At 43.2% G+C, this 25,981-nt stretch overlaps 1 protein-coding gene across 6 annotated transcripts in view; it reads left to right on the top strand.

Moving 5' to 3' along the window:
• Positions 1–25,981, top strand: part of Arhgef3 (Rho guanine nucleotide exchange factor 3) — a 310,186-nt gene that overhangs the window by 81,787 nt on the left and 202,418 nt on the right. For all 6 annotated transcript variants that reach the window (XM_027921548.2, XM_027921552.2, XM_071618838.1 and 3 more), the window contains one exon: positions 19,348–19,414. In XM_027921548.2, the coding sequence (XP_027777349.1) occupies positions 19,348–19,414 (67 nt within the window). The remainder of the gene's footprint in view (positions 1–19,347; positions 19,415–25,981) is intronic.

The following is a 25,981-nucleotide window of genomic DNA, read 5'->3' as shown; positions in this document are numbered from 1 at the left end:
TTTCTTTACAATGTAGCTGGCACTGAGCTCTGCTGCCTGCCTGTGTAGTAGGGGAACACACCTGGAGACCAGCTGAGGTTGCAGAGACCTGGTTTAGGGATAGGGAGAAGAGAACAACTGTTACCTGTCAGCCAGAGGACTGTGCCTTGCAGGTGCATGTATTCCCTGGCTGCTCCACACACCAGGGAGTGAGTGAGTGAGCTGAGCAGTGGTGTGTGTTTTAAGGTGTGTGTCTATTTTAATTTAAAACCACAGATTCATTTTAGAAGATTTCCTTATGTTTCTTAGGAAGTCTTCAAAGGCCTGGGATGAAAAAAATGACTGATGTTCTCTCCAAAAGAAATAGAACTTTCCATAATGTTTCGAATCTGAAAGGGGAATTGATGTTCCCTCTGCTGATACCAGGTAGCAGGGGGAATCGGTCATTATGGGGCCACTGAGGAGTCTGGAAGGATCATATTCCATTGTGCAAGGTCAGCTGTCCCTTCTTTTCTTTTCCTTCTCTCCCGAGTCCACTGTGAGAGCCAAACTAATCCAAAATATTATCCTTTTCTCTGTGGGGCCTTGGTGCTATAAGATTAGTTAAAAAAAAAAATCTAGGGGGAGAATATTCACTTGGTTATAGTTTCATGTTGGCAACTAAAAATGAGCTTCGTGAAACAGATGTCTATTCCATTTAAAAAATGCATGAAGGGTTTGTTTTTATTTTTAAGTTCTACCATGGTGAGTATGACAGCATTTTATCTTTTTTTAACGTATAACTTGATTCACTATGTAATTTTATATCCTACCTTAAAATTCAATATTTTAGTAGAGTTATTTCCTCATGATATTGGCAAATTAGAAATCCAAGCTCAAGGGGCTCCTCCTCCTGTCTCCGGCTCTGTAACACACCCACCATCATGTGTTGTGGTGTTTGATCATCCATCACAGGTTTAGGAACAGGGCTAGGACCTAGGAGAACAGTTACCAATGACACAGGCAGAATCCCTGCCCTCGGGGGATTTATTATATAGTGGAATTAGAATTTAAACAAACACAGAGAAATATAGAGGGTAGTGGGGCTCTCTGGGCAATGGGCAAGGGGCTGCCACATGGGTTTGACCTCCAAGCATGGGTAGTGGGGCCAGTGGTGATCCAGTCTTTTGTAGATATCATGTGTCTATAAAGCCTATCCATGTTGGGAGGCTGAATTTAGACACTAGACTTGTAATTTCCCTATGAAAGATGCCCCAGTGGGGACTCAGGACTGTGGTTCCCTTTCTATGTGGGGCTAACTGAGGACTGAATGTTAATGTGTGCATAGGGTCAGTTTTTGAATTGGGATTGTCCTAGGAGGAGACATTAAACCTGACCCAGCTTGCTGAGCCTGCAGGAAGGGCTGTGCTGTCAATGCACTGGTCTCCAGTATTGGAAATGGGAGGCTGTTGGTAGCATTCCAGGCTGCTCTTGGAGGCAGAGGGCAATTTTTAGAGAGGTTTCTCAGGTTTATAACCACAGTGAAGTCTGAAAGGATAGACACCAGGCCAACGGTCACCAAATAATAATAATAATAATAATATTGACGTGTACCCAAAATTTAGCTTAGAGGTTAAATTATAATTTTTCCTTGCTTTCTTGTTACATTTTTATTGTTTGCTTTTGCAGTGAGCATTTAATATCTACCTATAAATAGGGGGGAAAAGAAGGAAGACATCTTTATAACCCAGAGGGCTGCTCACCTATTAGTTCTCATTGATGGCCCCTGGTCAGTGGGGCTGGTCAAGCTGCAGAAAGCTTTGCAAACGTCAGTGCAGGGAAGAGAACCCATGTGCAGAAATAGAAGGAAGGAGAGCCTGAGGGCTCTGCAGGCCTGGTCCTAGGCTTCTGAGTAGGACAACAGGCAGGTGGGGACCTGGGAGCACTCTGGGTTTCCATCCTCCATTCCCTCATTCAGTCATCCACCATATGTATACTGTGCATCTGCAATGCTGAGAACTGACCTGCCCCCCAGGGATACAGCAGTGAGCCAAGTAGACCAAAATCTACGCCCATAAGGGATTCAAATGGGGGCCACCAACAAGAAGCCGTAAGACATAGGGTAGGTCTGATGGAGGGAAATAGTATGGAAAACAGGCAGGGGTGTGAACAGGGAAGCTGGAGAAGGCTGCGGTTTCCAACAGGCCAGCCTGGAAGAGTCCCACTGAGAACAGACCCGAAGGAAGGGTTTCCCTTCACTACATGTATATTAAGTGCTCACTGTGTGTCGAGCACTATGTTAGGCACTGTGGAAGATCTCCTGGCAATATCTCTAATTTTCCACTTGGTTCCCTAAACAAACCTGGACACTGAAATAAAGCATAGTTCTTTTGGTTGTATGTGATGAAAGTACGATATAGATTTGCTTAAAATGGGCTTCCTTTTTATCATTGGCAAAGCTAGTGATAAATTTGCCTTCGGGCATGGTTGGATCCATGTGGCTGATCCATGGTGAGAAATCTGTCTCTTTTTAGGTGTCTTGCTCTACTTTCCCCAGATTAGCTTCTTTCTTTTGTAGGCTTTCTATACTATGCCCTGCACAACTCCCAGTTTGTACCCCATCTGCTAATCTACTGTACCAGAAGGAATGTATGTCTTTTCTTTGTAGTAAGTCTGAGGTAGCACTGTCATTGGCTGGGCTGGTCACATGCCTCTCTAAGGAGCCCAGGGTTTGCCCTTCATGAATCACAGGGTCTGAGAACTAGGAGGGGCAACCCCAGCCAACAATCAGGGCACTGTTGACAGAAGAAGAGGAACCAAATGCTGGTCATTGAGAAAAAGCTGGTGTCCACCCCAGCAACTCTGCATCAAAGGGGACACTTGCATCAAGGAAGCAGGAAGCTCTGCCAAGTACCTGCTTTAAGGGTCCCCACCTGCCCACCACAAACCATGTGCCCTTGATTGGCTCCTGGTTTTCAGTCTCTAAATAAGGCTGGTAGACTGGCTTGTTCTCTGAGGATCCTTCCAGCTCTCAGTCCATTTGTGTTTGAGGTGCAGGATGGGAAAACAGACAGCATTTAATTAAATTACCAGGTTTGAAACAACACAGGGCCAGGGATCCTGGTGAAACACATTGGTAGTTTTGTGGTTTTGATTTGTCCTCCCCAACTAACTCTTGGTGAAGTTCTAGGGGAGCTCTGAGAGGACATGAGACCTACCTTTATTCAAGCTTCAGGGCTGTGTCCTGTGGCATCACCTATGGCACTGCCCATATGGCATGACTCGAAGTTCTGCAAGCGTCTCAGTCTGGTGATGGGAAGTGAACTTCACTGCTGCAGATTTCATGCTCCAGAGGCCAGAATGGTTTATTAAGGAAAATTTACCCTGGCTTCACCTCCCAGCATGAACTAGTGAGCAGACCGTTGTTTAAACATTACGTGTCTGTCCACAGCTGTAGGGGAAACCAGCTGTGTGGGTGTCGGCATGTGTTTCCAAGACACCAATAAGATGTCTCAGTTCAGAATTTCATTTTATTGGTTCTGTCTCATCTTGACATTTGGATACACACCAGTGTATGTCCTGGGAGGCTGGGGAAGGATGTTATCCTTCCTGCTGCTGGCCAGACATCTACAGGGGCCAGCGTTCGTGCTGCATGGCAGAGGACTGGAGAGTGAATCACCTCAAAGCTAGAAAACCATGCATCACCCTCTGCAGGAAGTGCTGGCTGTCACAGCCACAGCTATGTGGTATTGGTGCACAGAGCCGCGCAATAGGCAAAAGCTCTGGTACCCACCTATTGGACTGGAAGCCAAGTAGTGTTAGTACCCTTCCACGTGACCTGGCACAAGTTACCTTATCTCTCTGAACCTCAGTGTCCCTACCTGTAAGCCTGAACAATAGCAGCAGCATCTACTCACACGATGTTGTCAGAATGATATAAAACCTGTAAGGTTTTTTTGGTACTGGGGATTGAACCTTGGGGGCACTTAACCACTGAGCTGCATCCCCAGCTTTTTAAATTTTTTATTTACAGACAGGGTCTCACTAAGTTGTTTAGGGACTTGCTAAGTTGCTGAGGCCAGCTTTGAACTCACTACCCCCCTGCCTCAGCCTCCTGAGTCACTGGGATTACAGGTATGCACCATCATGCCTGGCACCTCTCAGGTTCTTGTCACCCAGAACAAGGACCACTGTTAGTGGTGGTGTCAAGAGACAGGGTGGTATCATATTCACAATAGCTAATGTGCAGGCCTGTTATACCCATGATGGAGCAGACGCTGTTCTTAGTTCTTCTAAGCACATGAACTCAAGTGGATGAGATGATCCTTCCCATTCGCCTAGGCAGGTGCTGTTATTATTCTCACTGTATGAGTGGGCGACTGCAGCACAGAGGGTTAAGTGACCTTCCCAGCATCACACAGCTAATAGGTGGTGGAAGCCCAGGCAGCTGGCTATGGAGTCTTTGTTCTTAACCATCACCCTAGGTAGTCTGGCTAAGTAGTAAGAGCTGCACAGAGAGCTTCCAGGAGGTCAGGAAGTGTTCTAAGCACTTTCTATAGCTTGAGTCATTTAACCCTTACAAAAGCCAAACCCTATGAGGCTGGTCGGTGTGTTCCCCGTCTTGCAGATGAGGAAACTGAGGCACCTAGAAAGAGCTGTGAACGGGAATAGAGTTCCCATCCTCGTCAGCTGGGTGATTTAAGACACAGGGAAGCTACCTTTCTGAGCCTCAGGGTTGCCACAGGTGCTAGGTGGTCCAGATGAGTGCTGTGCATACGTGGGGCAGACCATCCTGGGAGGGTGGCTGTTTTACTGGTCAGCCACTTGTCACAGACTCCAGCCCTTTTCCTGGATCTAAGCCTGTCTGTCTCTTGCTGGGACAGAGCTGAGAGCCTTTGGGAAGGTCCGGCTTCTCACAGGAGGAGGTCTTTGATGAGGTGCCCACCCCAGCTTGGACCATCTGTGGCACCAAGGTCCAGCCAGCCCCACCACAGAGACTGCATCTGGCCTGGAAGGTGGTGAGTGGAGAGATAAGTGAAGAACCCATCCCAGCCCTTTGGGGCCTGCTGAGCTGTAGGTCTGGGTCTCTGCTCAGTAGCAAACAGAGTGATTATGGGATGAAAGGATGAGATGAAAAGCACCGACTCCAGGAAATGCTGTATTTTCACAGTGTGGAGTAGCAGGTCTCCTTGCCATGGCCTGCCTTACTAGGAACGATACAAGGGACTTTCCTGATAGCCAGTCTCTTTCTGACTGTTGGGAGCTTATCTGGTTTCTCCCTCTACAGCAATACCGGGAGGGCTATCCCTGTCCTTACATCCCTATTTGTAGTCATTTAGCACATTAATTATTATAAGGGTGAACTTCTGGATCATTTAATGCTCTTGGAAAATGCTGTCAAATTGCTGCCAAATTATCCTGTGGAGATGTCATGTCAATTTATACATTCCAAACTGTGAAGCAAAGTGCCTGCTTCTCCATATTCTTGCTCACATTCAGTTTTACCATGAAAGTTTGCTAATCTGAAAGTAGATGTGTTATCTCATTTAAATTTCTACTTTTCTAGTTGCTAGGGAGGGCAAACACTCTTGTTTGTTTATTGGTTGTTTGGCCTTCTTCTGTGTTATGGCAAGACATTTCTGTGTCCTATAAAAGATTAGTATTTTCTGATTACAAACTTAATGCAAGTATTTTATAAAAATTCAGACAGTATAGGAATGTATAACATGGAACTGCAGGGTCAGTCCTAACCTTGAGAAATCACTGCTGTTGACAGTGTGAAAATTATTTTTTCAGAATCTTATGGAAATTTTTGGATTCTACTCACTTGCCTTAAAGATGTCTGAAGGTTCATTCGTGGCTTTACAGTCTTAAAAGGTGTTCTGCTCGGTAGTATTTTTGTCAAATAAAAGTAGTAGGTTTATTTCTTATTAAATCTATTTAGGCACTGCCCAGTTATATACCTGTAGTACCAGCTACTATGGAGGCTAAGGGAGGAGGATCTCTTGAGCCCAGGAGTTTGAGGCCAATCTGGGAAATATGGTAAAACCCCATCTCAAAAAAAAAAAAAAAAGAAAAAGAAAAGAAAAAACTTATCTACTTAAAAAAGCTGTGTGTCCAAGTGGTGGGTACTGAATTTGGGGTCCCTACTAACTGCTCTTTCATCTCTCCCTGCTCAACTTGGATGTATGATCTGCTGGTTGTGTCTGGCTCTGTGCTGTCCACAGGAGTATTTTCTGTTTTTTTGGTGTCAAACTGCTGAGTTGAGAGCAGTATCAAGAGATTGAGGGCTCCTGGTCCTCTGCCAGGGCCAGCACCATTGCCTCTGTGGAAGGAAGAAATAATAGCCAGCTTTTACTCTATCTGTCCTTTGCATTAAACCTCTCAACACTCTCCGATGTTAAAAATCTAATATTATCCTATTTTTCATTGTCTTAACACATGGGTTCTGAGAGGCCAAACCCTTTGCTTTAGGGTCACCAGCCAGCAAGCGTCATAGCCAGATCATAGCCAGAATTTAACCCAAGCCCCTCCAGGCATTGAGAGGCCCCTTGAAATGTTAGCCACCCACTCTGCAGATCTGTTTCTTTATGCACAGCCTTTCCATGAGCCTCATCTCTCTGTTGACCTGTATACACATTGGCCTGGTCCAAATGCATCCAGGGAACCTCTAGTTGGTTCCCAACCTTGTAAAAACTTGAGCAAGTTGGGGGCAGGTAAAAGGATGAGTTTGCGAGGTCTGCATCCATGAATCAGGGCTCCCATATGGAGCTGAGGGCAAGCATCTTTGCCTGGGTGACAAGGGGCGGTTGCCATGGCAGCAGCTATGGCAATGCTGATGCAAGCACTGGCCTGTTCCCTCTGAAGCCCAGCTGGGAGCAGGAAGATGGCAAGGTGCCCAAGAGAATAGGGCTTGGGTTGCCCTATGCTTTCAGGTGGACTCTGTTTGATACGAATTTTTGGTAAGCATGGCACATACTAATTAACATAGTTAATTGCTCTTTCCCCAGTTGTGGCTTTTGGATTTGGTGGTCAGAAAAACCCTTTGATAGGGCTCGGGGGCTAAGAGCAGGAACCCTGGTGTTGGGCTGTCTGGCCCTACCTGTTCATGGCCATGGGGCATTTCCAAGTCTAACCCCAGCGCCACAGCCCGTACAGTGCCTCACCTGTACAGCCCGTACCTGACAGGGCCCCAGGAGTTAATCTGTAGAAGAGAAACAGCAGGAATGGTATTATTATGATGATGAAAATACTGATGCTCTTAGCCTCGCTGACTCAGAATTGCCTCTCACTCCTACACACTCCCTTTTTTTCTAGTGTCTGAGTTCAGCCAACATTAGTGGGGGCAGCTTGCTGTTTGTCACAGTGCTTGAAGTCATCTGAGCTCCGTTGGTGCCCTCCATGTTACCTTTCCTTTTCTCTATATGGGCTTGAACAAATCTGCCACAGTCCCAACCCCCACCACCATATTTCACTGATGGTTTGGGAATAAACATGTTTTTATGTGTCACCCTGGTCACTGCCAAAAACAGCGTTTATGGAGCTTCTAATTACCTTGGAGACTGTGGTAGGTCCTGTATCAGAGTCAATAAACTGCTTTAAGCCATGCTGGCTAATTTAAGAATTTTTGGTGTTTTTAGCTGTTAGAATCAACAGAACATTTATTAGAAATGCCCATTCCTGGGAACTCATTTTTAGGATTGCAATTTTCATTTTGGAGGTGTTGGGCCACCTATCTGCTGATTTATTGGCTTCTGATCAATACACTATGGAATCAAATGTGAAGACTGTCTTCTCCTATGGCAAAAGATCCTTGTAGGGTACTTGATGCATAGCATCTAGGACAGGGTAGTGGCTATAAGTGTGAGTTTTGAATTTGAGCTTTCTGGGATTTGAAAAACATGAATTTGTCTCCTTCCTTTCTCTTCCTCCTCCTCTTTTTTTTTTTTTTTTTTTTTTGGTAATGAGGATTTAACCCAGTGGCACCTGAGCTACATCCCCAGTCCTTTTTAAATATATTTTATTTTGAGACAGAGTCTTGCTAAGTTGCTTAGGGCCTCACTAAGTTGCTGAGGCTGACTTTGAACTTGTGGTTCTCTTACCTCAGTTTCCTGAGTAACAGGGGTTACCGGCATGCACCACCATGCCCAGCTATCTCCTTTCTTTTTGTTTGTGATTTGAGTAATTCCAAAGACAGCTTTCTCACTTTTATTTCTTTAATCAAAGATTGGCAAGATAGTTCAAATTCATAGTGATTTTGTTTATCTATCTATCTATCTATTTATTTATTTAATTTTGTGGTACTGGGGATTGAACCCAGGGACCCTCAACCATTGAGCTATATCCCTAGCACTTTTTTTTTTTTTTTCTATTTTGAAACAGGTTCTGGCTAAGTTGCTCAGGCTAGACTTGAATTTCAGATCCTCCTGCCTCAGCCTCCTAAGTCTCTGGGATTATAGGTGTGTACAACCACATCCAGCTCATAGCGATTTTTAAAAATACCCCCTAAGGGATGTTTGCTCCAAATTCATTAAAATACTAGGAAAACTCAGCCATGCAAATTTTACATTGAAATTATAAATTTAATGAACTATAATATGCACATAGAAAAGTATACCAATTAATCTTCATTTTTTTAAAAAAATATGAGGTCTCACTATGTTGCCCAGTCTGTCTTGAACAATTAGGTTCAAGGGATCCTTCTACATCAGCCTCTCAGGTAGCTGGGAATACAGGTGTGCACCACTGAGTCTGGCTTTCTTGAATTTTTATTTGTAAATGTAGAAAAATCAATAAATAAGGGTAACTTACCTCTGATCTATAATAATAATAATAATAATAGTTGTTATTATTATTATTATTATTATTATTATAAAAGTCTAGTTGTACTTCATGTAAAGAGGAAGAAACCTGATAACTTTGGCTCTGCACCTGGTACTTAGTAAGCATGTGTGTTTCCAACTTCCTTTCTCTGTCATTGCTGCTTCTAAATGTTTTCATCATTTGTTTATTTTTGTGCTCTGGAGCCAGAACTGCCTGCCTTTGAATCCTGACTTCAACATCTACTAGTTGTGTGATTTGGGGCAGTTCATTTAACCTCTCTGAGCCTCAGTTTCTTCATCTGGAAAGTAGGAACAAAAGGTACCTACTTACAAAATTGTTTTGAGGACTAAATGAGCTAATACTTACCAAACAATTGGACATGATTAGCACACAGCTAGCACTCACTGTATAAGCACTGGTATTAAAAAGCAAACCCTTAAAAACTTAGTCTCGGTGGCAGAGAAATTGAAGTGTCTTCCAGTCCACAAGTCAAAGGGCAGTGATCTGAGGAGTTGGGGTGCCCCTGATCTGATCCCACATCTGCTCATGAGCAGAGAGCTTCGGTTTCTTATTCCAGCCAAGCTGGCTCACGGGAAGGTAGAGTACAAACAAGGAGTCCTGGTTAGAAAAATACACACTCAGGAAAGAACGGGCTCTCCCCAGGCAGAACTTTAGAAAAACAACAATCTGCTGCTCCTTGATTAAAGAGTAAAAAACTAATTATTCTTTCCGGAGGGACGTGAGGCTGCTCTCTGCCGGGCTGTGACCTGGAGATGCAGGATGTGGATTTCCTTCAGATGTAAGAAAGTATTTCCCACTGAAAATGTACGATGATTCAGATGGACATGAGGGCCTGGGGCTGGGTGGAGGGAGGATTCCATGGCTTCTAGAGGCAACCCCTAAACATTTTAGAAACATCATTGCAGGTCAGCATTCGGGGTGTGTGTGTGTGTGTATAAATTCTTATATTAGATTTTTATAAAGATCTCTGGTATATAACATCCCTTTAAAAATATGCTATATATAAATAAATAAATAAAATAAAGGTCTTAAAAAAAAGGGGGGCTGGGGTTGTGGCTCAGCGGTAGAGCACTCGCCTAGCACGTGTGAGGCCCTGGATTTGATCCTCAGCACCACATATAAATAAATAAATAAAATAAAGGTATAAAAAAGTATGCTATAATTTTAGTTAATTAGACCATCTTACAACTAGCTTAGATGTTTAAAGTCTAGAGCTTCATCCAAACAATGAGGATGTGATCAGGATGCCAAGAAGGTAGTACCACTGGGAAACACTTTGTGTGTGTGTGTGTTTGTGCGTGCGTGCAAACAGTGTGCGTGGCTGACCAACACACGGAAAGGTGAATGAGCAACTATGGCTCCCGCTCAGGTGGGAAGCGAAGCGGAGTTTTGGCGTACTTGTGATGGGCAATGTCTCTTGGAGTGTTGGGGGTTTTCATTTGCTGTGGGTTGTTATGGTGTTTTGCAGATGAAGTGACCAGGGAGCCACCCCAGGGTTAGTAGGACAAAAATCATATTTAGTCTAAAGCACTTGGGAAGGGCCACATGAGCCATCTCTCCCTACATCCCTCCTGGCCAATGTTCCCTCCAGTGCTGTTCATTTAGACAGCTCTGAGGGAGAAGGTGGCAGGCATTTGAGCACCCTTCTGTTCAGAATGTACCCATCGAGGATCCAGCTTGGCCTGAGGGGCCAGGGAGAGAGAAGTGGACCGAGGTAAGTTCAGATCCGCAGCTCCACCTCAGACTTGCAGTTGCACCTCCGCCCAGAAAGCCCTATAAATGGCTCTTCAACTACAAAAACCATCCCCTCTCTCTTACCCTGGTTGAGTGTACACAGTTGTATTCATGTTTTTTCATCATGTCTATGAGGTTGTTTTGTGATACTTCAACCACAGATGACTTCTTTTTTTTTTTTTTTAAAGAGAGAGAGAGAAGAGAGAAGAGAGAGAATTTTAATATTTATTTTTTTAGTTTTTGGCAGACAGAACATCTTTGTTTGTATGTGGTGCTGAGGATCAAACCCAGGCCACACGCATGCCAGGCGAGCGTGCTACCACTTGAGCCACATCCCCAGCCCCAACCACAGACTTCTTGAGGACAAGCACCGTTCATTCTCCATCTGTTTATTAAGCTCCTACTGAAGACCAGCAATGACTCCAAACCATGTAGTCCCTGGCCTTCCAGAGCTTGTCCCCTGGAAGGAGGCTAACAAAGTATACTTTTGCTGTGCTGGGCACCAAGTCCTTTACACATTCATCTAATCCTTACAATAGCCCTTTGAGAGCGTCCTGTTAATATCTCCATCTTACAGATGGAGGAAATAGAAATCAGAACAGTTAAATTACTTGTGCAGCATCACACAGCTAGTGAATGGCAGAGCTATCTCCAACATCTATGCTCTTAAGCACTGGGCAAAACTATCCCTATATGGCACCACTGAGGAGGCGTCAAAAATTACCATTGGCAATTTTCCTTCTGGAAGGCTGAACTCATGACAGGCTGTTCTAAAAAGAAATACAAGCTTTGCAGGAAGCTAAAGTGCAAAAGAGGAAAAATGAGCAAAATGTCTCATGAGGTGGGAGCAGAAGACACACGGGTGTTACTGTGCGTCTCTGAGCCTGGTGTGTGTGCATGCAGGAGGGAGGGGGAAGAGGTGGAGGAAGCCAGAAGGTGTGGGAATTTTTATCATGGCTGAATGAGTCAAGTACATATGTGTCTCTGACACAGGGACTTGTGGGCTGCTTTCTCACACTTGCTGATAAAACTTCATGACTGAGCAATTTCCAGCAGCTCTTGGGGGGCACAAAATGCTTAGCCTCCCCGTTTTTAATTACAGAATTCCCTCTTCTGAAGTAGGTGATAGGATTCTATTTCACATTATTATTTTGTGAAGATTTTCTTTTATCATACATATCTTTTATTTTGCCTGAGAATCTTTTTTATTTTTACCCTCATGTTTCAGAACATCATGGTAAAATATGCATAAAATATTGCCAATTTAACCATTACCATATTTACCACTTTAAGTTGTAATGATATGGTGACACCATTACTACTGCCTAGTTCCAGAACCTTTCCATCACCGCAAAAGAGCTTGTGCATTCACTAAGGGGGCACTCTCTATTCCTTCTCTTCTAGCCACTGGCAACTACTAATCTACTTTCTGACCTCACATCTCTGCCTGTTCTAAACATTTCAGATAGATGGGATCATACAATACATAGCACTTTTTGCCTGCTCTCTTTCACATTGCATAATGTTTTCAAGGTTCTTTTGTCTATAGCATGTTATGTATCAGCACTTCATTCTTTTTATGGCTGAATAATATTTTGCCCATGGATATGCCACATTTTGTTTATCCATATATCAGTTGATAGACATTTGTATACCTTTAAAATAGTACCTGCTATGTGCCAGACACTTTGATACATGTTATATCCTGAATATTTAAAGAGTTCTTACATATAAATTAAAATAAACCTTCTTTATATAAATGAGAAATGATGAGAACAGGCATTTTGCAAGGGAAGAACTACAAATATACTAACTTTATGGATTTCAAAAATCAGTTAATCTCTTTAGTTTACTGTGGAATTAGTTTGACTAGAGTATTCCAATATTATTTTGCTACAGTTTACAGACATTTGTTTGGGGTATTTCCCATTTGGGGCACAGTTTCACTTGTTGCTTCTTTAAGTAGCTCATGTATTCATTTGTGACCCAAAGATAATTTCCTTTGAATTTTCCAGACATTACTTCTCTAAAGCCTTTGTGAAATATTTTGGGGTGTTTCTGAATGCAGATAGGTACTCAAATATTTTGGAGAATGCCACATTTTTAAAAATACAGGTTTCCAATTTCTCAGCTTGGTCACCAACAGCTGAGACAGAGCAGTTGATTTTCATAGCCAGAGGTTTTTTAAAACTGCACACATTGTTTTTCTATAATCGGACCGTCCAACATGGCAGCCACATACCACATGTGGCCATCGTGCGCTAGAAACATGGCTAACACTAATTAAGATGTGTGGTAAATGTAAAATCCAAATTGGATTTTGAAGACTTAGTATGAAAAATCAAGTTATCTGTCATATTTTTCCTACTGATTAGAATTTGAACTGATATCTCAATATGTTGGGTTAAACATATCATTAAAACCAAACTGTTTCTTTATAAAATATGACTAATAGAAAAATTTAAAGTACACATGATATTCTATTTTTTAAAAATATTTTATGTATATTTTTTAATTGTAGATGAACACACAGTATCTTTATTTTTATATGGTGCTAAGGATCAAACTCAGTGCCTCACACATACGAGGCAAGTGCTTTATTACTGGACTACAGCCTCAGCCCCGATATTTCTATTAAATGGTACAGCTCTTAAAAAAAAAAAAAATCTGGAACAAGGTGAAGAGAAATCCAAGTGGACACTGCAACTTCCTTGTGTTAGTTCAGAATCTTGGAAGTGCCGCTGAGACAGGCTATGGAGATGTCACATCTGTAGATCCACGGCTGTGCCCATGACAGTATTTATTAGTATCCTCCTCACCTCTTTTCTGCCTTGGGCAGTTCATGGGTCTGGTTGCTTTGTCCACCTCCACCTTCCAACCTGCTTTTCCTTTGGCCTGGCCTGCTTTTTCCATTTCTCATCGCCTGACTGAGTCCCTCTCTGGCAGGCATCAGGAGGCCTCATTTCCTCTTCGGGGCAGGAGTGGGGGTGGTCTTTCTGGCTACTCAAACTCTGGTTGTGCTCCTTTGGCATATCACCACTTAAAAAACAAACTTACTATGTTGTGATTTTTTTTTTTTTTAAGGAGGTGTTGGTCTGATTGTCTCAGTGAGAAAATGAAAGCAAGAGCCTTCTATCCCTTGTTCAATGCTATATCTCTAATATATGGCCCCACACCTGACATAGTGTATGTGCTCAGTAAATATTGATGATTTTTAAAAAATTATTGATGATTAAATCTAATGGGTGCGTCCCCATGAATACACACTCCTTCCCCCAGGTCTGTCCTCAGTGGGACTGCTGCAGAGAGGACCCAACTGGTAACCAAGCCATGGTGCCAGTTGATGACTCTTCCTCCTCCTCTCCTCCTCCTCCTCCTTCCCCTCCCCATCTTCCTCCTCCTCTTCTTTGTCCTTCCACCTCCCCATCCCCTGCCCCCAGGGGTTGTTAAGCACTCTCAGGAATGCTTAACCACTGAACCACATCCCCAGCCCTTTTTATTTTTTAATTTTGAGGCAGGGTCTCTCTGAGTTGCTTAGGGCCTCCTTAAATTGCTGAGGCTGGCTTTGAACTTTCAATCCTCTTCCCTCAGACTCTGGAACTGCTGGGATTAGAGGCATGTACCACTGTGCCAGGCCCTGCTGACCAGTTTTGAGGTCCTGTGATTTTTTTTTTTTTTTTTTAGAAAGAGAGAATTTTTTTAATGTTTATTTTTTAGTTTTCGGTGGACACAACATTTTTATTTTATGTGGTGCTGAGGATTGAACCCAGTGGCCCACGCATGCCAGGTGAGCACCTTACTGCTTAAGCCACATCCCCAGCCCTCCTGTGATTCTTTTTTGTCCAAGTTTATCAGAAAATAAAAAATTGGGGCTGCTGCATGATCTGTGTAGAATAAAGTGGAGGAGCCGCTCTTGGTGGTACCCTGGTGTTTTGTTTTGTTTTTTTTTGAAGAGAAAGGAAACCCAAAGCAACGACTTTCTGTTCCAACTACTTCCTCACACCGTGCTCCTCCACCAAGCCTTGGGTCTTCCCAAGCTGAATTCCTGCCTGTCTGTTTTCAATTATGTACTGAAAACAGAAACTTAAAAACCTTTACCAGAAAGAAGCTGTCGCCTTCTTAAGCGGCCCAAACAGAATCAAAACACCTGCCACAGACAGTGCTGTTCTCAGTACAAATCTCTCTTCTCAGGTATAGCTGTTTGATTTTCCCAGTGATGCTACAGTTGCCCTCATGGATGGAAAAGGGGTAAAACCAAGAGAAAGAAAGAAAGAGAAAAGGAAGGTTTTGTTAGCAAGGTGCTCTGGACTGGAAATTCAGACATTTAAATATTTACAATGTGTACATCATCTTGGCTAAGGAGGTGGTCTTTGGGGAGAGAAAAGAAGAGGCAGGAAATTAGAAGGGAAGGGGAAGTCTTTCCAATGACTCCATCCTGTTCACATGTGTGGCCATGCTGTTACCTAAACAAATATTCATAGCATGGGGAAGCCTTTGTTTTATTTGACTTATATTTTATCTGGTGTGTAAGGATTTGTTGCAGATTTCATAGATCCTCCAACATGAATCTTAACAATGATAATGACTCACCCTTACTTGGTTAAGAAAGGAGACCCCCCCCACACACACACACATACTTTTTTGGTACTGGGGATTGAACCCAGGGGAACTTTACCCCTGAGCCATATCCCCAGCCCTTTTTATTTTTTATTTGGAGACGTGGTCTTGCTAAATTGCTGAGGCTGGCCTCACACTTGGGATCCTCCTGCCCCAGCCTCCTGAGTCACTGGGGTTATAGTCATAGCCACAACACCCAGCTAAGAACCCTCTCTTAATAATAAGAATAGCTAATTTAAGTACCTATTAAGTGCCAGACTCTCTAGTACACATTTAATATAGTGCATGACTTAAGCCCTTCCATTTTGTAAAAAGGGTTGATTATCCCCACTTTTCCTCAAAAGGGGAAAAGAATAGGTAACCTGCTTGTAGTTCCCCAATAAGAAAGGGAGGGAGCCATTTTTAGGCTTGGGCGGAAGAAGCAGTCTCAATGTGCACCTCTGGTCACTCACTCTCTTAGGGGCTGCTCTGGAAGTGTTGGATAATTCCCTGCTTAAGGCGATGAGCAAGGGTCACATTTGCTTTCACATGGTGGGTACATCCTGTGCTGGCTGACCCTCAGGCCTGCTGCTACTGACCTTATTCTGTTTGGTTCCAGACACACACATTTGAAGTAGAGATCATTCCCTACATGCCGCAGTCTGGCTGGGCACCAATAACCGAACCGCCACAAAGCACTTGTATGTTCAAACAGGAAACTTTATTGCCCGAACTCCACCAGCACTCCACGCACACTCCCACTCCACCGGGCTGCGCCCGCACTCACTCTCAGAACCCTTCGAGAACTCAACGGAACTCCAAAGTAGCGGGCGCCCGAGGCAGCAAGCAGGGGTCTATATACAATTGAATACACAGCCTGTTTCAATCCAGGATCATCCAGTCACAGCAATTACAGCTTAACTTAATTATCATCTTAATGGCTCGCTGGCATCACCTCTTAACCACTCCTTTTGGCGCCATCCCGACTCGTGGCTCTCAGCACCTACATACAGCTTGACTCATGATTTTTCACTCTTACTGTGGGCATTTCCCTATTTCTACCTTAAGTTCTCTCAGGGCAGAGAGAAGTGTTCTTTCAAACCTGTCACAGGGGGTGACCTTTCCCATATGGATGGCAGCTCCCCTCCTGTCTCAGTGGTTTCTTGTGCTACTCCCCACACCCCCTGGCTTTCCCATCATCCTGTGGGAATGGCAATGCCAGTCAGCCTGGTCCTCGTGACATCTAAAGCATGATGGAAATGCTGCCTGGACAGAGGGCTGTGCTTCATGATGATGAGCGTGTGCCCGACTAAGGCCTGGTTCACACTAGGTGCTAGAGGGCTGCACTCAGACTTGGATCCTTCCTCTAAGCTTCAGAGCCCAACTGCATATGTTTGTGTATGGGAAACCTGCAGAACTACGTGTCATATCGCTTGGACTTCTGTTGCCCATACGAAGAAGTTGCTTCTGAAACAACAGCGTGGTGGACACAAGCCTGTTATTCTAGCTGCTCAGCAGGCTGAGGCAGGAGGATCACAAGTTCAAAGTCAGTCTTAGCAACTTAGTGAGACCCTGTCTGAAAATATAAAATGCTGGGGATGTGGCTCAGTGGTTAAGTTGGGTTTAATCCTTCGTACCAAAATAAATAAATAAAAATAAAGAAGTGAAAGAAAGAAATACACCCAGGGCTGATGGGCCCATTAAATTCTTTGATAATGTGAATATCTGGAAGTCTGGCTGGGGGTGGGAAGTGAGAGGTGGGTGGGAGCTAAAAATTAGGGACAGCCTGTGTATCAGCGAGTCTCCTGGCAGTTTCCCCAGCTGAGGTGGTGGGGGGAGGGGTCTCAAGTTGTGCGGGATTGGCAGATTGGCTCAACTCAAGTTGACAGATTGGCTTGATGCTTTTTCTTTGGCTGTGACACCTGGTAATGAGGAACCCTGTTAAACTGGTGCCTTCCCTCACAGACGCCCAGGCTTCATTCTTCCTAACACCCTGTCTACTGCAGCCTCGGGATCTAGAGTCAGGTGCATCAGCATTGGTGTTTGAATTCCCAATTGGCACCTGCCAGCTGTCTGACCTCTGTTATGTGCTTTAACCTTTCTCAGCCTGTTTTAACTCATCTGTAAAGTGCTATAATCATAACATTGCATTATATCATATTATATATTATAAAATTACATTATGTAAAATTATAAATTTATAATCTATTTGAAAGTATATGATCTCATGACAATATTTTATATATAAAGTATTATATAACACCATTGTTATTCCATTCACACATCATATAATGTGTTATAACCTATTGTAAAGTTATCATGAGGCTTGGTGTATGTAGGTAAAGTGCTCAGTTCCTGATACAGCTCTACCTGAATTACTATTAATTGTTGAAATAATTAGCATTAGCTTGCAACCTATAAAACCAGGGCACATTTTTACAAATGTCCTGGTATGTATTGTTGTTTTGGAAGCAGTGAAGCCCATTAAATAATTAGGAAGGCAAAACCCAGTTGTAATTGGGAGAAGTATTATTGACATATAAATTTTTTTCTTGAAGATAGAAATTTCTTTTCAGAAGAACTTACACCCATATGCTACTTAATAGAGAAGGATATTAAATCTACTACCCACATGTCCTCTGTTTATCTCCAGATATTACTGACTTTGGTTTCTGTTGTTATGGGAGGCTGCAGGGGAGGGTGAGGCAGGAAGGGCTTCATTAAAATGCATGTCTGATAGGGGTTCCCACAGACTCTGGCCAGCTGGCCCAGCTCTCCAATGCTACTCCCATGTCCCTACTTGAACACTGTTCTGGGAGCTGGGTTTGGAAAAGAGGGAGGGAGCACCGTGCTGTCATCTACTGAGTTAGAATTCTTACCTATTGAGTCTACCTAGTGGTTATTATCTCCCCTGTTTTGCACATAGGATAACTAAAGCTCAAGAAATTACTCTCATGTTCAGGGTCATATGGCTAATCAAAAATCAAGGGACTTGAGAACAGGCAGTTGAGATCAGACTCCCATCCCTGGTCCTCAGTTTTTATTTTGGAGATGGGGAAGTGCAAGGGGTAGAGTCTAGGGCCTCACCTGTGCTAGGCAAGTGCTCTACTACTGAACCACATCCTCAGACCCTCAATTTTCTTATCTATTAGGTAGGTATAATAATGAACCCTAGTTCACAGGGTGAAAATCAGTGAGATTAACTATATAAAATCTTAACATATGCTTTTGTAAGTACTCAATACCTGTTAGTTGATGCTACTATTATAATTATCTTGTACTTTATTTCTCTCTTTTGCATGACAGAGCCAACCAATCTTTTACTCTGCTCTGACATACTGAAAAGCCTGGGCTCTGGTCACTGTGTACTTTAGGCTTGTGTTATTGTTGATTATAGCAGAGAGCCCAAGGTTAAGGTGACTGCCATATAACTAATACCTTTTGGGTACAGCTGTGAGTAAAATCTCAGGAAAAGTCCAAGGTGGATCTTTTCCAGGTATGTTTTCAGCCAGCATGAAATGTACATATATCTATATTGGCAGGCATCATGTTTTCAAAATATTGGAAAAGATATTCCTGTAGGTCTGGTTAGCAGCTACAAAATTTGATCTCATTTGCAAGACAGAAATTAGGGCCTCTCACCCTGACATACCCTGAAGCTGCCTGTACCACTCCCAGGAAGCTTGATTCTTGGAGAGAAGTTAATGGACAAGAATACTCATGTTGACTTGTTATGCAGCAGCCATATGTCCTGTTGGTCATCTCTTTAAAAACTTGGAAATCACGTCTGACCTCCGTGGAGATGTTGGGGCTCCCCAAAGTGTGATGCAACTGGGGAGCTTCCAGGCTGAAGCCTTAGATATCACCAGATTGCCTCTGTTTGGTTTCTTTGTGACAAATAAAGATGGCGAGTTTAATCTGACTTTTTAGTTGCATCCCAAGGGCACTTTAGATTTTATTTTTTGGGCAAAAGATGGATTACTTTGTGGAACTGTGGGGTTTTCCTCCTGGGGAGTTGGGAAGGAATATGTAGTGAATTGGGCTGCTGAAGATAAAACCTCCAGCCCAAAACTAGAGAAAACTCCAGTCACCAAGTTCACCTTGTCCTTTTCTTCAGGTATTTTCCTTTGTGATAAACCTGCATTTGAAACCAGTGATCTCTTCCAAGCATTTCCTCCATGAATAATGAACGCTTTGTCTTTTCTCCTCTCCTAGGCCTAAGCGGCAGCGGCAGAACAACTTTCCCATGTTTCCCTCTCCCAAAGCCTGGAACTTCAGAGGGGTAAGTGTCTGCCCTGGGCAGCTCCTGCTATTAAAGGTCCTGTTCTAGATATGTACTCCAGCCTCCAGAGAGGTCGCTGTGAGGTTTGATTGACTTATAAATTTCCACCAAAAAAGCATCTGTTTTACTCCCCATGGAGGTTATGTTTGCATCAGCTGTTGTAGTTGAAGTGGCCCAAAAAGCATTTGCTGACATTAGCCCACCCCAAACTTCATGGATGTAGGAAGTGTCTTGTGAAGAAGCTGAGAAGGGTTATGGTTGCTGGGGTGGGCATTGGTTGCTTCCCTCGGAACCTGGAAGGAGCCCATGTACAATGAAGGAAAAGAGAAGTGAGAAATGTGCGTTCTACTAATATACAGATTTGTACTTTCATGGGGAACTTTGTTTTCCAGAAGTCTGAAGGCTTTAAACAGACTGGAAGGGAATCATTAAATTCTCCTAATCACAGAACAGTAGTCTGTTATATTACCCTTGATATAACAGGGATTATAATGTGATCAGTCACAGTGCCAGGAGGTCCTGCTGTGCACTAGAATCAGTTCTAACACTGACCTGGGGTGGGAGGGACCTTTGCTCTGTAGGGAAGGCTTTGAGCTATGTCACCTCTAGACCCTTGTGTGTGGTGTTCCTGGCCTGCACTGCACCCCTGTACTCCCCCTCATCCACTTCATCCACAGTGACTAAGCTCTGACATCACCTTTTCTGGGAAGTTATCACTGCCACCCTTCTGAATCTGAGCTTGAGTCCCCTCCCCACTGCATGTATCCTGCACTTTCTTATCATTATGTTTAGTTAGGACTTAGTGAAATTCAAGATTGGAACCCCCAGGCAGGAGGTACACAGATACCTTACCCCTCTCTTTTGTTACTACTATATCCCTGGGCTTGGCACAATTTCTGAAATATCCATACTTATTTAATTAGTTGGATGGATGGATGGGTAGATGGATGAATGAATGAATCTGTCTCTCACATCCATCTGACACAAACCCCACATGTTGCCTTCAGATTGGGTTTTAAGCCTTCTGTCTTTCAATTACTATTCTGACTGTTCACCCTGTAAAATGTTACATAGATCTCACTTGTTTTCTCCAGGTGTCTTATTAAAAATAAATGTACATCACAGCACTATTTTAACTCAGACTACAGTGTACTTTTCATTGAGTACAAAGAGAAATGTGTTGACTTCTGAAATAGATGTGTGAGGCTTACTGAATGCAAGTCTTGTGCTTCCTAAGTTGTTTATGGTTTAATGGATAAGTTCTCCATTTCTCAAAGTGTGTTCGGTTGAATGATCATAACCACTAAGTGAAAAAATGGCTTGTGTGGTCAAATAAATTTGGGACATTCTGAATGCACAAAATTAAATATATTCATCACTTCATGGCTTCTCAGAGCCTTTGATGTGTTGATGTGCAGGGAGACTTCACAAGGAGAGTTGATAGAATTTGCAGGAATGCCCAAAATCATGGCCCATGAAACCTTTTGCTGACCCAACAGTCTGTACACACTTTGGAAGTTGATATGTGTAGTCAATTTTGGACAATAGAGAAATTGTATCTCCTGTGAGCAGATTAGTCTTTTTGAAGACTTTGTTTCTGGTAGTCTCCTGATCCACCCTCCCTTCAGTGTTGCTCTCCTAATTGAAGAGTGGTCATTGGCTGAGGGCAGTGAATATATATATAGGGCAACAAGCCACCCAGGTTTACTTAGGGACTGTCCTGGTTTTAAGTCTTGCACCTGGGGAAACTCCTTGGTCCCAGGCTCTCTGGGATAATTGATTACCCTACCTGTGTCCTTGGACGACTTCTACTGTTTCTTCTTAAAAAAAGTTTTATAGGGGCTGAGGCTGTGGCTCAGTGGTAGAGCGCTTGCCTAGCACGTGTTAGGCCCTGGGTTCCATCCTCAGCACCACATAAAAATAAATAAAATAAAGATATTGTGTCCAATTACAACTAAAAATAATATTTTAAAAAGTTTTATACATTTTCAGCATGATTCTTGTTTATCATTTTGCTGCTCGAAGGAACCAATTAGGAACATACGTGTCTTGAGTGACACTCTGTTTGCCTTGTCTTTGCCAAATCTAAGATAACAGTGATGTTTTAAATTAGTAATGCACTGCAGGGTGGGGGACAAAACCTGCCCTGAGCTAACTGCAACCAAGTAGGTATCCAAATCTAATGCAGTATCAACTTCAAGTTCCTATCAGCCCTTACTTAAATTCTTAGCCCACTCATAAGAGTGTTCCATAGCTTTACATTAACTTGTCTGAATATAGTGCATTAGGTAGCTGGGTCAGCTGTGTGGTTTGCTTGGTATCATGTTCTTGCTTTGACTTCTTCTGGACCTGGGGCTTTTTGTAAAGCTAGACAAACTGGCATCAAGATACACCAGAGGGAGAGGCTTGGAGCCTGATTGACTGCCAGATTCCTCTATGGCTAAATCAGTCTCTCTCCACCTTGGAGTAGAATCCTCAGTGACATGGTGGGAGTGGAAGGGAACTCAGCCAAGTGGAAACACCCTCACTCCCAGCCAGGACACTCTTCATCATCATCATTATGGTAATTGAAATTGACGAAGGACCCAGGCTGCCAGGATGAGGATGTTTGAGGCATCCTCTAGCCGATGCGTTTTCTGTAATGAAATTTGACTCTCAGGTCTGTTAGACAGAGCTGTGCATGCTGTTCTAGGGCAGGGTACACTTTCTGTGAACACTTTGTTTTATTCTTGACTTAGAAAGGAAGCTTTTAGAATTTCTGTACTAGCAGCTTTTCCATGTTTATGTACCTGGCAGAGAAACACATTATATTATAAGCATTTGCAATCCTGTTCCTCTTTAGCTTATGAAGAGAAAGCGTTCTGTGTTTGTTGACTCAGGTCCTGGGCATTTGTGGATCTGGGGGGTGGGGCCCAGGACACAGTGGTGAGCAATGAAGTGGAAAGCCATGAGGAGCAGGAATCATGTTGTTCTAGATGAGACATTTGGGGAAAAGAGAGATTTCAGAATAATGTTAAAGAAGGTCTTGCAGAGTGGATTGTATTGTTACCCTCCACCTGCCCCCAAACCCTTTCCTGGAAATGCTCTCTATAGAGCATTGGTCCTTGAAGCATTAGGAGTTGCATTGGGGATTTTCCTTTTGTTGCTGGAGGGGTTGGCTGTGCAGAGGCACAGGAAGGACCAGTGATGCTTGGATGACATGTTCCTTCTACTTCCCAAGTAGTTTAGCCCTTTCCCAGGTTGCCATTGCTGCTGACTATACTCAGCCCTTCCTTCTCATGCTGAGCTAAGGAGGCAGAGGTCCTAGGTGTTTCTGATCTTCTAGGACCTCCCCAGGCAAGGGGTGGTGCTGTGCCTATCTATGACCAGACCTGTGGGTGCTGTAGGTAGATTCGTTCATGGAGAGAAGTTGAGAGCATGGTTTAGGTTGGGGTAATCTTGGTAGGAACATTTAAACCGGAGTAAAACCAGAACAGAAAGGGGAAGAATGAGAAGATCCAGGAGTTGGGATCCTGGGGGTGGGGTGTCTTGCTCCTAGATGCTCTTCTATCAGGTACATTCTGCACATCTGGTCCCCATCTGGATGGGGAAGTGCTGAGCTCAGAATTTCCATCCTTCCTTGTGAAAATGTTTTATACAGCTCCTCCTGTTGAGAGAGAGAGAGAGAGAGAGACTGACTGACTCAAGGAGGGAACTCACACTAGGACTTGAAATTCTCAAGGATAAAGCTCCAGCCATTGCCCTGTAAGTGAACTAGGAAATGCTTAGCAGGGACCTACTGTGTGCAAAGTATTGTTTTAGTACTTGGGCTGAACTTTCAGTGACTTTCTTATTCTCTAGTGGCTGGTCTTTAGTTTTGCCTGTGCTATTTGGGAAGAAATTTCTGGACTTGGACTTAGAAGGGCATACCATTGTAGCCCTGGCCTTTTAATTTTCCTTATCTAAATGAGGAAAACAAGGTCCAGTATATTAGTCAGATCCTTTGATTATGAGTTATAAAAACTCGGTTAAAACTAGCTCAAGTAAAGAAGGGAATTGATTGCCCTTGTAAACTGAGGTGAACCAAGGTGTGCAGCTTTCAGGTACAGCTGTATCCAGGGATGCATTTCCTTTCTCAGCTTTGTTTCTCTCTGGGTTTGTCTCATATTTTTCCTACTACATGTGAACTTTTTTTTTGTTGTTGTTGTTTTGTTTTTGTTTTTTGGAATGACAGGATGGTCATGAAGAACCATGTTTCCAGGAAAAAAGTGAAAAATTTTTGCTACCAGGGTCTACATTCAAAATCCCAGTAAAAGACTCTGATTGCCCTGGCTTGGATCATGTAGCTATGCTTTGACCAGTCACTGTGATCAGAGGATGGGGTAATATGATTAGAAAGGTCTTTGTAATATGCCTCCTCCATGGTAGGGAGCCAGATGGTCAGGGTTTTCAATTGGCAGTTCCTCTAGAACCACTTGAAGTGGGGAAGAAGCAGTTGTTCAAAGGAAAACTTGATGCTGTTATTGAAAAGGAGTCTCATTCCTTGACAAAGAGGGGGAAATTACAACCACTCCTGAGGGCCACTCAGAGTGAGAGTTCAGGAGAACTTGTCTTCTGGCAGTAGATTCTTTCTCCATGAAGTTCTGATTCGTCCCATGCCCCTTGTTGGGAAAGAAGCTGGAAAACCTTCAGCATATCTGAATTTCTTGAAGGCTAGACTGAGGTGCTCTAAATTCACAACTTGTTAGAGTGACAGAGTCTCTGCTGCTCAAAATTCACCAGGCCAGGTCAGTGTTTATTGTGACCCCCTCCATGCTGCAGAATGCTGAATTTGTACATTTACTTCTGTTTATTGAACATTCTCCAGGCCAGACTGTGGCAGCCCTGCATGGAAGAGAGCACAGTTATCCCTTAATATTTGTGGTGTTGGGGTTGGAGAGTTTGGTTCTAGGAGCCCTATGGACATCAAAGTTCTTGGACACTCAGCTTCCTTATATAAAATGGCATAGTACATTATGCACATCCTCCTGAGTACTTTACATCTTCTGCTCATTATTTACAACACCTAAAACAACGTAATTGCTATGTAAATAGTTGTTATACAGTGTTATTTAGGGAATAATGACAAAAAGTCTGTACATATTCAGGACAGATGCATTTTTTTTCCAATTATTTTTGATCCACAGTTGGTTGAATCTGTGGATGCAGAACCCACGGATAATGAGAGCTGGATGAATTTATTTCCATCACAAGATACATGAAGTTTGTTTCATTCTCATTTTATGGATGAGGAAATAGAGTATGTTAATTTTCTATTGCTGAGTAACAAATTAGCACAAATTTAGCAGCATATACAGTACCCATTCATTAGCTCACAATTGTGTAGACCAGAAGTTAGGACATGATGTGGCTGGGATCTCTGCTCACGGTCTCATGAGACAAAAATCAAGGTGTCAGTCTGGACTAGGTTCTCTCTAAGGCTCAGAGTCCTCTCCCAAGCTCACGTAGACTGTTGGAAGGATTCAGTTTCTTGCGGTTTCTGGGAGGTCACCGTTCCCTTGCTGGCTATCAGCTGGGGCTGCTGTCCACTCCTAGAGGTCAGTTTCAGGTCTTTGCTGTGTGGACCATTCCATCTTCAAAGCCAGCAATGGAGCATCTCCTTTACATCAGATTCCTTTCAAGGGCTCAGCAGATTAGATCAGGTTACACAGATGCTCTCCCTTTTGAAGTCCATGGTCTTGAAGTCCGTGTTCAGTAATCTGATCATGGGGGTGATGCCCCACAACTTCCTCAGGTGCTGCCTGCACTCAATGGGATGGGATTATACAAGGTGTATGCACCAAGAGACAGGGACCTTGGGGACCATTTTAGAACTCTGCCAACCCCACAGAGGTTTAGAGAAGGGAGCATCCTGCCCAGGGCCACACAGCAAGTAAGTGGTAGAGCGTGGATTTGAACCAGACCAACTGGTTCCAAATTCCGTGTTCTTGAGCAGCACCTTTTTTGTAACTTCTCTTCCATATGAAATTATTTGCAAGTGGGGAAAATATTTACAATTTTCTTCTTATCCTAAGCTCCCTAATGTATAAAGGACCCTTGCAAAACCATAATACAAATTTTAAAACTCAATAGGAAGAGTTAACAGACTGGAATAAGTGGTGCCAAAGAGAAAATAAGTAAGCGAAGTTGAGTGTTCATTCTAATTAAGAAATTTAAAATATTTTAAAATGACAAAAGTAATAAGAATACTATCAATAATAATGTACGTCATTTAACTCTTGCTACATTTCCAAGTCATCACATCCCCCAGCAGCCCTGTTTAGTAGATAGTGTTGTGATTATCCCCACTTTCCAAATGGAATAACCAAGACCAGAATCATCCCCAAGGTCCCATAGCAATTAAGTAGTGGGTCCAGCTTTTGCTTTCAACAACAGGGTCACTGTAACAAGTACAAATAATGCAAAGCATATGTGCATAGAAGAAAAGGAAACGAAGTTGGGCACAGTGGCACAAACTCATAACCCCAGCTATTCAGGAGGCTGAGGCAGGAGGATCACAAGTTTAAGGCCAGCCTCAGCAACTGAGAG

The sequence above is a fragment of the Marmota flaviventris genome, chromosome 1, assembly GCF_047511675.1.
Source record: "Marmota flaviventris isolate mMarFla1 chromosome 1, mMarFla1.hap1, whole genome shotgun sequence".
NCBI classification, from domain to species: Eukaryota; Metazoa; Chordata; class Mammalia; order Rodentia; family Sciuridae; genus Marmota; species Marmota flaviventris.
Note: the sequence above shows the minus strand (reverse complement) of the source record. Positions and strands in the feature narration are given on the sequence as shown.